The sequence below is a fragment of the Chinchilla lanigera genome, unplaced genomic scaffold (genome assembly GCF_000276665.1).
Source record: "Chinchilla lanigera isolate Chin_1 unplaced genomic scaffold, ChiLan1.0 scaffold00007, whole genome shotgun sequence".
Classification (NCBI taxonomy): Eukaryota; Metazoa; Chordata; class Mammalia; order Rodentia; family Chinchillidae; genus Chinchilla; species Chinchilla lanigera.
In genome coordinates this window covers 14288549-14301844 of record NW_004955408.1, presented here as the reverse complement: position 1 = coordinate 14301844, position 13296 = coordinate 14288549, and the positions used below count along the sequence as shown (strand labels likewise).

Below are 13296 nucleotides of genomic sequence, written 5' to 3'. Positions count from 1 at the left end.
CAACACAGGATAAAGCATAAAACTTCTTTCCTAAAGGTACAGAGAGGTCAGTAAATTATCTGCAGTGATCTTCAAATACCTCACTGAAGATCTCAGAGAGGTTGAGTTCTCAGAAGATTTAGAGCCTTTCGATTTCTGATTACAGAATACCAAGTACTAAAGTCATTAGGAACTAAACAGAACCAGCAATAAAAAATGCCTCGCAATAAATACTTAATGAGCTGTAAGTGGCTCTTCTAATTAAGAGACCTAATAACTGTCACTAGTTAATGGCCACAAAAAGATAGTAAGTAACAGTAAAGGGTATACTTTTCAGGGCAAGCATTGGCAGTTTCCAAACTAAGGTGTTAAAACAAACTTTAAGGTAAATTTTTACAAATCAGACAAATCCATATTGTCAGATTACAGACTGTGGTCTGCTAAACACTTCAGCTAATTTTCATACTGTTTTAATTCCAAGGAACCCCAAACACAGTATCAGAAACAGTCTGTTACACAGAAATGCTTTATTTATACAAATACACACAAACTATAAACCAGTAAGAAATTTAAATATCTATGTCATAACAAGCAGGTGGTAATTCAACATCCAGGATGGAAAGAACACTTGGAGGAGACTGCAACGGATCTGGAAAAAGAGAAATGTATTACATTTCTGCAAACTCTATAGAGTCATTGTCTGTATCAACATAGACATTAGCTTTTAAACCATAAATTCATGTTTTTCCTCTGTCTAATGAATCCCTACCCTCTACCCCTCTTCACACTTCTGGAAATGCACATGTGGTCCCAGGAGTGACCTGTATCAGGAATTAAGTTTTAGGTGTACCTGAACCTCTAAGAGCTAAGAGTCTCAACAAATTATAAATACAAGTTATCTCATCAGAACAAACAGAAAGCACAGTGATGGAGTTCTTGGGGACAGGGGGTAGGGGGGCATGTTGTGTTTTATTTGCAATTCTGGGAGTTGAATCCAAGGCTCTGCACTGAACTAAATCACCAGCCCTTTCACTGTTTGTGTCAGCGTCATGCTAAGTGGCCCAGGCCAGCCTCAAACTTGCAAGCCCCCTGCCTCAGCCTCTTGAATAGCTGGGATTACAAAAGACTGCTCCACCATGCCCAGCTGATGATGGCTTTTCTTATCTTTTTTTTTTGTTTTTTTTTCTTTCTTTCTTTCTTTTTTTGAGACATGGTGTGGCTATGCAGTCAGGCTGGCCTTGAGCTCACTTTGTAGCCCAGGCTTGTCTTGAACTGGCAATCATCCTCCTGCCTCAGCCTCCCGAGTGCTGGGATTACAGGCGTGCAGCACCACGCCTGGTCCATGATAGCGTTTAATCATCAGTTCAGACAAAGACCTCAAACTGCTGGTAAGAAGGACTGTCATTCTCTGCTACAGCACAAATATCCTGAACCTCTACTACTGTGGATATACAGGAACTTGGAGCTCTCATTCTACACAAGCTGACCATACATTTTAACTTACAGCCTAAGAAGTTATATGCTAAATTTACTCTTTTTTTATACTCTACTTAAGCCTTCCTCTTACCAAGGCATTTGGGACTAAAACACAATACCAACCAAAACTCTTTCTTCTCTGAAATTGCTTTCCTGTATGCAAAGGAGGAAACTGCTCCTAGGCCAACCTCCCCCTCAGCTCCATCCTCACGGTACGGGAGGTGCTGTGAAGCAAGTGCCTGCAGCCTCATTTAGCCAGGGTGCTCGAGCCTTACCAGCTCCCCACGGGGAGGGCATCTTCACGGGGGAAGGGGGGCCCAGCTGCAGCAGCCTCTCCAGCCCTCTCTCCTCCTCCTCCTCGAGCACCATGAGCGGCACTCCGCTCAAGGGCAGCTGTGCGATCTGGTGCTCCTCAGGCAGGTCGAAGCTCTCAAAATCTGCCAGAGGGAAAGCTCTTGTCAGGACAGCAGATCCCGGTATGGTCAGCAGGTCTCAAACTCTCTGGAGAGTCCATGAGCGCAAAGCCATTTCCTAATAACATGATTTGTTGTGGTACCCAGGGCTTTGCACTGAGCTACAGCACCAATCCTTTATTTTTTCTTTTGAGACAGGGTCTTACTAAGTCACTAAGGTGTCCAGGTTGGGTTCAGACTTTCGATCCTCCTGCTTCAGCCTCCCCAAGTGCAAGGATTACAGGATGCACCACCACATCTGGCTTCCTAATAATTTTAATGCATTTTCCCACTGTGTTGACATCAGCAATGATGATACAAAAGCAATGGTAGAAAGAACTGCTGGTGCCTTAACACAAATCAAGGCAGCGGCAATGAACAAGATCAGCTGTTCCTTTACTCTCCACTATCCAATGGTAGTAAAACATAACTAACTAAATAAATGCCACTGTCACTTTACCGTAAGAAATAAACTCTCTGTGCTAAAAGAAGTACACCATAAACCAGAAAGCACATTTGTGCTGATCAACGCCCATCTCAAAGATAAAGGGTTTGTGCAATTATCTGAGTAGTAAGCTTTATTAGAGGACTTCTTTCAGGAACACCGTTTGCATTTGAAAGAACTGAAAGATAAGCTATGGCCCCTCAAACCTGGGTATTTGCTACACCCTTTCTCAAAGGAATTAAGTCAGTCTGTAATTTCAAAAAAAACAATTCTTTGTTGCAGATGACAGACTTAGTGTCTCAAAATAATTAGAATTGCAGAAAACTTATTAGCAATAATTTGACAGTTTGGAAAACTTATCTTGCAATCATGAGCTCAAACTTTTCTGATGAGATCAATGGTGATGCTGGGGTTTTTGAAGTTACATAATGACAGGTTTCCACATTTGGACATCTACATCCCCACTATTTCTAAGTGATCAACACGTGATAAATACAAGAATAGAAGACACAGTCCAGATGCAGAACAGACCAAAGGATTTTACTATCAGAATACACAATGTTCATTCATATGATTTCATATCCCACACTACAAGTATGTTCATACTTAGCCACTTGCTGAGTTTTAGTATTGCATGAAAGAAAATGATCTACACTCACTAAAGACTAACACTCCCCCAATTCCTAACTACACATCTGCATGAGCCCAATCTGTCTTCTGTTTGCTTCAGCCAAACCGGATGCAACACACACAACACAGATTTTTGACAAGAACCCAGTTGTTGCCAGGGGTGGTGGCGCACATCTTTGCGAGTTCAAGGCCAGCCTGGGCTACAAAGTGAGCTCAAGGCCAGCCTGAATTGCAGCCTGAACTGCAGAGCAAGACCTTGTCTCAAACAGACAAAAAAAAAAAGAAACCAGTTGTCTTACACTCACCAAATAAAGCAAATTTTCAAACATACCAGGAGTAAAGATAAGGTAAGTGTTTATAGTATCTTTGAGACAGGACCTCACTATGTAGTTCAGACTTGCCTTGTAGCCTCAAACTTGCAGCGATACTCCTGCCTCAGCCTCCCAAATCCTGGGATTACAAGCACATGCCACCATACCCAGTTTGGGTAAATGTTTAAATTTTTAAAAACTTACTACAGGGGCTGGGGATTTAGCTCAGCAGCAAAAGTGCCTGCCTGGCAAGCACAAGGTCGTGAGTTCGGTTCCCGGTACCGGAGAAAAACCAAAAAAAAAAACTTACTACAGTAAAAGACACACTGCTAAGAATGATGGGATAAGTGTGTTCAAAGGAAGGGGGAATATTTTGAATATTCTAAAGGGGATTGATGGTAATGTGTCTTTTACTATAATACATTTTAAATTTAAATGTTCACTATATTTTTTTTATGACATCTGATAAACCATCCCATCCCTATCACTGATACTTTTGGTTCAGAAAAGTTATTTTATGTAAGAAAAAATGTTATATACATTGTATTATTTAATGAATTAATATCCTTAGAATTTCTCAATTTTAATTTCTAATTCAGGAGAGATAAACAGAACACATAGGCAAAAATTCCTTGGGGTCCTCAATACTTTTTTAAGAGTATAAAAGTGCCCCCAAATCAAAAATGTTGGAAATACTGCTACAAGATTATTAACTTCTTAAAACACAAGTGCCTTACTTCTTGGGAATTATTTAAAACAACCAATTTTTCTTCACAGTAACAAAAGCATGATTTTAATACATTTTGAGCCAGGTGTGGTTGCACATGCGTGTAATCCCAGTGTTCAGGTGGCCAAGGCAAGAGGATCACCATGAGTTGCTGGCCAGCTTGGAATACATAATGAATTCAAGACAAGCTTGAACTACATAGGAAGACTCTATCTCACAAAAAGAAAAAAACTGGTATGGTAGCACACACCTGTGATCCCACCATTTGTGAGGCGGCGGTAGAATTACTGTGAGTTCAAGGCCCACCTGGACTACAACGTGAGTTCAAGGCCAACCTGAAGTGCATAGTGAAACCCTGTCTCAAAAGGACGAGGAGAGAGAGAAAGAGAGAGACAGAAAGACAGACAGAGAGAGACAGAGAGAGAAAGAGAAAGAAAGAAAGAAAGAGAAAAAGACAGACAGAAAAAGAGAAAGAGAAAGAATACGTTTTGAGTGTCTCTTTTTAAAGCATGTAAGTGCTCTCATCTTTGTCCTTGGATGTGAAAGCGCTCTAAAACACAGGTACCTCAGAATTATTCTATTCTTTTTCAAGCCTGGTAGAGCCCAAGAACCAAAGAGAAATTGAATGATACATGACTACACAATGCAAAAACCACTGACTTTATAAAGGAAACCATAACCATACAAAAGACTTGTCCAAAAGACTGTCCACAGTGAGACTCACTCAATGGCATTACACATTCTCTCCCTTTGGGGCTCAGCTTTTGAGGACAGGAACGATGTTCCACACCTTTCACCCTATTCCCCTCCTGACCTAACATAACTTGCAAATGATTCCACCTGAACAAATATAAGGTAGGAGCCAAAACTATGAACACTTAAACTTTTAAAATTTTATTACACATAACCATTAATACCCCACCCCCTCAGGACACTCCCCCTCACTTCACACACACTTATCCTGTCATTCTTGCCACTTGTTGAAGCAGTGCTGGAAGTCGTCTTCATGCACGTCTTTTCACGGCTAACTGAATGTTCTGAAGCAATTAAAAATGTTTATGGCAACACAGTGTCCTCACCCGCCTCGTTCACCAGATCTGGGCTACTTCTGGCTCGTCCCCAAATCCAAAATGACCTTGAAAGGTAAGCATTTGAGTCAATTCAGGACATCACAGTCAAGACAGCACAGCTGAAGACATGAGAGAGGGCTTCCAGAACTGCTTCAGAAAGTGGCAAAGAATGGTGAGATCCGTGTGTCTGAATCATTTTGAAGGGTATTATAGTAAAAGACAAACTGCTATTAAGTTTTTGTAATTTTTAACATTCACTGTATTTTCTTTTTCTCTTTTTCTTTTTTTTTTTTTTTTTTGAGACAAGTTCTCACTATGTTGGCCTTGAGCTCACTTTGTAGCCCAGGCTGGTCTCAAACTCACCAACAACCCTCCTGCCTTAGCCTCCTGAGTGCTGGGATTACAGGTATGTGCCACCATGCCCGGCTTCACTGTTATTTTCTAATCATAGTGGGTGGGTGTGCTCAAAAAGGTAAGACTCAGACAGTCTCACTGTAGTGTGGGGTTATATATTATATTCAAGATGCAGCTGAGTTGAATTCCATAGGAAACCAAAGGCCGAAAGCATTTTTTGCTCATACAAAAAGATACTACCTAGAGGATTGAAGGGAAAGAATTTTTCTATTTCCGGATAGGTGTCATCAGAGGCGGGAACAGAGCTTTGAGCTTTGACAGTCTTCTCAGGCATCTAGAACCATCCAAGAAAATATGGATTAGTAAGAATCGCAGCTATATCAAATAAAAACTACAATACATTGCAGGCCCCATTCAAACATATGATTACTTCACCATGTATTAAAATTTTAAAATTTTTCAACTTCATACAGTCTTTTAAGAAGCCATCATTCTTAGTTCTTCCAATTATACCTAAAAATTCATACATAAAATAAATGTAATTCTAGTAGTTTGGCTCAAAATTCAAGTCAGAAGTGTAAGTATTAGCACCTGTTGGCATAAGTTATCAAGAATGCTGAGCGGAGTTCATTCGGAGCTAATCAATTTAATTCTCCAAACCTAACTGAGGAGAAAATGGGCATGAGCTGCCCAGAATAGTAGCTAATCCTCAAAGCCATTTTTGGTTTACAGAAATGTGAATTTTCCACCAGTATTACTGTAATTACTGTATTTGCTTGGTTAGCTTAAGTCTGTGTTCCTCAGAGTTAAAATGCAACTAAAGATATTCCAGGACTTTTGAAGAACTGCCATGGACCAAAATGAAGGCCACATATTTTTGGATTTTCTCTGGCTTCCCTTATGCAACTTAGAGGAAAACCTAACCACAGAGTTTCCCACACTTCAGTTCTGGGCAACATCCTCATTATTTTTCCCGTATCATTCCAAAACCTGTATTTAACATTTTGCTTTAATTCAATTCACTTTTTCACAAATATACCCTTGTCCTATGCTGTACTACATGAAAGTCACAGGTTTGATATAGTTTTTTTTTTTTTTTTTTTTTTTTTTTTTTTTTTTACAAGGTCTCGCTATGCAGTTTAGGCTAGCTTGCAACTCATGGCAATCCTCCTGCCTCAGCCTCCCAAGTGCTGGGATTACAGGTGTGCGCCACCATGCCCAGCTTGATATAGTTTAATACGCACTAAACAAAATACTCAAGGTGTTAAACCGTATGCTAACATCTTTCACAGCAGAGAGCCCTTTGCCTGGAATACACTGACCTGTAACTGACCATGCTCACAAAGACGGGGATACCAGGAAACTGTCATTAACAAGCTCCCACCTTCTCTGCAAGGAAGCAGAGGAGGCGGTGACTGAATAATACCAGCAACTCGACCTCTTGGAACTATCCTCTCTTGGTACTTTATGTATCTGTAAATAGATACCACCACCAAGCCGCTTTTAGGCTCTAGTTAAGGACAGATGAGGCAAAAAAATCAAATGTTAACTACTTCTAAGGTTTCCAATCTCGAGGTATAGAGAAGACCATGAGGGCGATTCTCCTCTGCACACCTGTTAGCTAACACCCATTTCTCTTCCACGCAAAGGGGAAAGTCAGGCAAGATGCCTGATAATCATTTTAAGAGTCAAAAGTGCTGAAGTGTTTAAACAGTGTCTTTACAGCCAACACTCACCTTTTTGGCAGAGAAGTTTGGTTTTTGTCTGAGGGGTCCATTGCTCTTGACTGAGTTCTCCGTAGCTCTGTTGACAGTTCCCAAAGCCTTTCTGCCTGTTTTAGGTAAGGCTGGTGGAGCACTGAACTTCTTGCCAACGTGCTTCGCTGAAACCTGAGACCTCCCATCTAAGGCTTTGACTGCGAGGACAAAGTAGAACCCTGAGAACACTAGGTCAGTCAACAGCTTTGAAACTCGAATGCTGTCTGTGTGCATGAACCTGACCTCTCACCCCCAAACCTGACCCGCACTCTCGGCAGGGGCACAGTTCACTACTTTCTTAAGGCACCTCATTAAGACACTGAGGGGTGGGGGGGATTTAGCTCAGCGGCACAGCACCTGCCTGGCAAGTGCAAGGTCGTCAGTTCGATTCCTGGTACCGGAACAAAAACAAAACAAAACAAAAGACACTGAGCGTGCAACGATAACAGACCTAACTGTCCACAAAGTGCACCAAATCTTGGCCAGGCGCCAGCCACGCCCCCGATCCCCCCACGCCCGCGCGGATCGGCCTGCAGGTCGCGCACTCACTCACCCGGCCCCGACCCCAGCTTCAGCCCATCCTTAGGGGCCCCACGGGCGCCTGGTTCTCCGTTTTCCTTGTCGACGAAGATCCGAGTCGCCATCCTGGATTGCACGGGGGCAGGGAGCGTACGCGGACACCGGGGTCTGGGGAAAAGGGAAAAGGAGAGAAGCTGCAGCGCTCAGAACTCGGCGGGTTCCGAGGCGTCCCCGCAAGTCAGAGGCTCCAGGCCCCTTTCGAGCGGGCCGCCCGGGACCCCCAGAAACCCGAGCCGCACTGTGCCTCTGCCCGCTCACCCAGCGAGCTCCAACAGCCAGATGCACCAGACGGACACCGCAGCCGACCGCGCCGCACCGGCGGTTTAAACCATAACTAACGACCCAATTGGCGCGCCCCGGGGGGCGGGGTCTGAGAGAAGAACCAATGAGGGGAAGCGAAGCCGTCAGTGCCCGCCCACCGATCTTTCTCCGGAAGTTTGTGACTACGAAGAAAAAAAGTTGGATTGTTTAACGTCTAAGAAACTTGAGAGGCTTTTTCTTTCTCAGTAATATTGAGCTGCGTGAACTGACACATTGACCCAGTAATTTTGTTTTATTGCATTACGGCCTTTTATTTCACTAGCACTGTAGAAAGGATTAAATATAAAATAAGAAAAAAATGTTAACTGGGGATTGAACCCAGGGCCTTTACAGTGAGCTACTACATCCCCAGCCCTTTTGTGTTTTGAGATGAGGTCCCGCCTAATTGCCCAGCCCGGGCTCCAATTTACGGCCACCACCAAGCTCTCAGAGTGCTGGGGCTAGGACCCGCCACCCCGAGGATGTTATATTTATATTGATAGAGGAATGTTATCAGAACCTCCAAATATGATATAAGGGAAATATTATAAGCCCCAACCTGTTAGATGTCTGATACCGAGTTCGTGTTCGCTAAAATCGAAGAATGAATTCTAGGAACAACGGAGGTTAAGAGTAGGAATTTCTGGAGACGGTGGCGCACACCTGTAATCCCAGCACTCAGGTGGCTGAGGCAGAAGGATCGTTTCGAGTTCGAGGCCAGCCTGAGCTACAAAGTTATCTCAAGGCCAGCCTGAACTGTGTAGCGAGACCTTGTCTCAAACACACACACACACACACACACACACACACACACACACACACACACGGAATTTCTGGAGAGATAGAAAGCTCCTGCCAGAGAGACAGGTGGGGACCAAAGTGGGTAACCCAGGGACCCCACTTTACAGGGAAATTTTTGTGTGTGTGTCTTTTTTTTGAGACAGGGTCTCGCTGTGCAGTTCAGGCTGGCCTTGAGCTCACTTTGTAGCCCAGGCTGGTCTCGAACTCGCAATGATCCTCCTGCCTCAGCCTCCCCAGTGCTAGGATTATAGGAATGCACCACCACGCCCGGCTTTACAGAGAAATTTTAAAGAGCAAAAGTCATGTGGGTAAAATGTGGGTTATACTTATGATCAAACAACAAGATTACGAGTGTAGCTACTTAGGTAATATTGATCCAGTGGGGAGGCAAGTGACTTAGCCATCAGACACGGAAAGAACAGCTTCTCAGGTAGGTGAGGGATCTGGGGTCTTCCTGGCCCACTGGGGTGACCGATGCCTATTTAGACCACGTGTTACTACTTATCACACCCCTTGAGGCATAAGTATGTGGGCTCCCTTGTTGTCTTCTTGAGGCCTGGCCTGCTCCTGATGAGTCTCCTCCACAGCTGTAATGTGTTTTCACCCTTCACCTTGACTCCCTCCAGGGCCCAGCCACTGCCTGTAATGTTTCTATCTAACATAGTTGTCTACAATAATATGAGTTTCTACCTACTTTCAAATACTGTAAAAATTTGGCCTGTATGAAGAAAAGAATGGAGACTCTCTGGATATTCACGCGGTTCATACACTAGTGAGAAAGATCCTGCGCAGTCCTTAGTATTACTGACCCACAAGGGACAGAAGGGACAGTGGCTCATGAGTGGTAGGTGGTACTACCTCGGGGAAGTTCGTCAGGCATTGCACTTGGAATAAAACAGCGTCACTGAGCATGGTTTCCAAAAGCCTTCACAATCCAGTGCCTTGCAGTTCAGGCTGGACTCAAGCTCACTTTGTAGCTCAGGCTGGTCTCGAACTCACAACGATCCTCCTGCCTCAGCCCCCCGAGTGCTGGGATTACAGGCCTGCGCCACCACGCCTGGTGACACGACAATTCTTTTGCTTCCTTAAATTCTCCAATTCTGTGTCTCTGTTTACCTGCACAGCTCTCCTATCCTTCAAGGGGTTTCTTCAAAATCAAAGGAGATTCTTCCCAAAGAGAACCTCTAAATAGAGCTTGTTTCTGTGAAGTGATACAAAGGAGAGATTTCGATGTTAAAGGAGTGTAACATTTATTTTGAAAAGTCTCAGACACACAGAATAATACATGAGGAAGCCCAGTATAGTGGCACACATCTGTATTCCCAGCACATGAGAGGCTGAGGCCGGAGGATTGCTGTGAGTTCGAAGCCAGCCTGGGCTACGTAAGTGAGTTCAAGGCCAGTTTACATGACATACTGAAATCCTGTCTCAAAATGATAATAATAATAATTAATAATAATATATGAGGGGCGATCAAGAAACAGGGTAGTTTAAATTTTAAAAATTATTCCAGTAAAAAGGAAATTGCTATTTATCCCCCTCAAATTGTCAAAATATTAAAAAAAATTTCAAAATATTGTTCCTTACTTCAAACACCCCATTGTTCTTAGCAGTTTCTTTTAGTTTTTTAATTTAAACATCTACCATATTTTTGATCACCCCTTATATAATACTATAAAATGTAGGATTTTTAAAAATTTATTTATTTATTTTGTCTTTTTTGAGACAGGGTCTCACTATGCAGTTCAGGCTGCCTTAAGCTCACTTTGTAGCCCAGGCTGGCCTCAAACTTGCAAAGATTCTCCTGCCTCAGCCTCCCGAGTGCTGGGATTACAGGTTTGCACCACCACACATGGCTTTTTTTTTTTTTTTTTTTTTGAGAAAGAATTTTGCTAGCTCATCATTTTGTCTAGCCTAAACACAAATAAACCTGCTGCCTCGGCCTCCCAAAGGGCTGGGATTATAGGTATGTGCTACCAGCCAGGGCTAGACTTTTAGCCAGGGCTAAAATTCTATCATTTAGAAGCAAGGCATGGCAGTTTATGCCTAGAAGCCCAGCACCCTGGGAGGCTGAGTCAAGAGGATCACAAATTTGAACCCAGCCCGAGCAATTTAGCAACACAGATCCTTACTTTAAAAAGTAAGCGGGGCTGGGGATTTAGCTCAGCGGCACAGAGCCTGCCTGGCAAGCGCAAGGTCATGAGTTCAATTCCCGGTACTAGAAGAAAACAAAAAAAAAGAAAAAGAAAAAGTAAGCCAGGACCTGTAATCCCAGCACTCAGGAGGCTGAGGTTAGGAGGATTGCTGCAAGTCTGAGTCCAGCCTGGGCTACAAAGTGAGCTCAAGGCCAGTTTGAACTGCATAGCAGACACCCTGTCTCAAAAAGACAAAAAAAGGGGCTGGGGATTTAGCTCAGCGGCAAAAGCGCCTGCCTGGCAAGCGCCAGCTCGTGAGTTCGGTTCCCGGTACCGGAGAAAAAAAACAAAAAAAAAAAAAAAAAAGAAAAGAAAAAAAAAGGGAAAGAAACTGGGTGTGGTGTTACACACCTGTAATCCCAGCACTCAGAAGGCTGAGGCAGGGAGATTGCCTTGAGTTTGAGGCCAGTTTGGGCTACATAGTGAGTTCAAGGCCAGCCTGACCTACACAGCAAGAGCCTGATATTTAAAAATTAAAAATAAAAAGGTAAAGAATCAAATAAGTGTGTTTGAAACAACACCGATTACCTTGAGGGGTATTAACAACCACAAGCCTTTTATGGTAATAATTTTTTAATTTATAATAAAAGGGGGACTGGACACAGTAGCACATACCTGTAATCCCAGCACTAGGGAGGTAGAGGAAGGAAGATCGTTGCAAGTTCAAGACCAGCCTGGGCTACAAAGTAGCTCAAGGCCAGCCTGAACTGTGTAGTAAGACCCTGTCTCAAAAAGACAAAAACACAAATATAATAATAATAATAAAATAAAATAAAAGAGGGAAGACAAAAAAATGTATACTTTTATTTTTCCTTTGGTCTTTTTGAGACAGGGTCTCACTATGCAGTTCAGGCTGGCCTTGAGCTCACTTTGTAGCCCAGGATGGTCTCGAACTCGCAACAATCCTCCTGCCTCAGCCTCCTGAGTGCTGGGATTACAGGCGTGTGCCACCACGCCCAGCTCCTTGCCTTTCTTTATCCCAATCCCTTTTCTCCCTATATTTCCTTCTTAATTTCACATTTTCATGCTATATCATCAGCACACAAAAGCATTAACTTTTGAGGCTAAATCTGTACAGCATTTACAGCTTCCAGGGGGTATTCTCTATCTTCCACAGTTTTGAGGTGCAGGGTTTATGACTTTGGAGCCCCCTTTCACCAACAGGAAGCACTGATTTTCCCAGATCACATAACCCTTCCCTTTGGCCATGCATTTCTAACTAATGATCCCCCAGACCAACTTTGCTGTTCTGGCCTATTACAGGGGAATAATTTAGCCAGTTGCTAACCCTTCCTTTGTAATATCACACAGTTCCTAGTTAATCCAGTTTCTCCTAATCTAGCTGTGTGAATAGCTACCCACCCAGAACTAATCTCTGCTTTCTTGGGCCTTCTTGAAAATCCTCCACAGAGAATCTAAACCTTGGAAAACATTCCTTGCTATTGTCCAGCGCGTTATACAGTTCCTCTGGGAAATGTGCTCTTCGGTTTATGCCTAAGCAGGCCTGGACACTCATAAGCAAATTTTAAAAATATTTTTAAGTGAAAAAACAAATTCTGAGTGATTGATTTATGGATTCTACTATCAGACTAATAGCTTGACTTTTCATTTAATGTGTTGTAAAATCAAAATTTCTGTCTAAATTCCCAGACCTCAGGCATTGTAAATCCTTTTTAAAAGGCAGAGGGAGGGGGGTCCTATTACTTTTGAACTCTTATTGAGGCAGGGATGTTAGCTATTTTAAATATTATATTTAAACCAAATATGGGGGGATAAAGTACAGAACAGCATGCGTACACACACACACACAGACAATCACAGGAAATTCTGCCAAGAGAACTGCTGATTTCCCAGTATTTAATTTCATCTGTATACTCTGAGGCTGGGGGCATGGCTCAGTAGTAGAGCTTTTGCCTACTATATGTGAGGTCCTGGGTTCCATCCCCAGCACCACAAATAGTAAAAGGAAAAAAAACCCTTCATATGTGTATTTTCAAAGTACAGGGATGTCTTAGTGCTATTGTTTTGCAAAATGGAAATTGCGTTTTTGTTTGTTTTTTTCTTTTTTTTCTTTTCCGGGACCGGGAATCGAACTCACGACCTTGCGCTTGCCAGGCAGGCGCTGTGCCGCTGAGCTAAATCCCCAGCCCCTGGAAATTGCTTTGTAGTATTTTTTCTATTGATATAATCCAAGTTCACAATTTCCAAAACATGCTCTAT

At 43.0% G+C, this 13296-nt stretch overlaps 1 protein-coding gene across 2 annotated transcripts; it reads right to left on the bottom strand.

Moving 5' to 3' along the window:
• Positions 1 to 487: 487 nt before the first annotated feature.
• Pttg1 (pituitary tumor-transforming 1) lies at positions 488 to 8141 on the bottom strand. 2 transcript variants are annotated; one of them, XM_005376266.2, is made up of 6 exons: positions 8039 to 8141; positions 7755 to 7888; positions 7181 to 7380; positions 5685 to 5778; positions 1731 to 1892; positions 488 to 628 (listed from the first exon to the last, which is right to left on the bottom strand). In XM_005376266.2, exons 2-6 carry the CDS (start codon positions 7843 to 7845, stop codon positions 549 to 551), a joined length of 627 nt encoding a protein of 208 aa, XP_005376323.1. In that variant the 5' UTR covers positions 7846 to 7888; positions 8039 to 8141; the 3' UTR covers positions 488 to 548. The 2 variants fall into 2 exon arrangements, with proteins under 2 accessions (XP_005376323.1, XP_005376324.1); XM_005376267.2 differs by having other exon boundaries at positions 7181 to 7359.
• Between the last annotated feature and the right edge of the window lie 5155 nt (positions 8142 to 13296).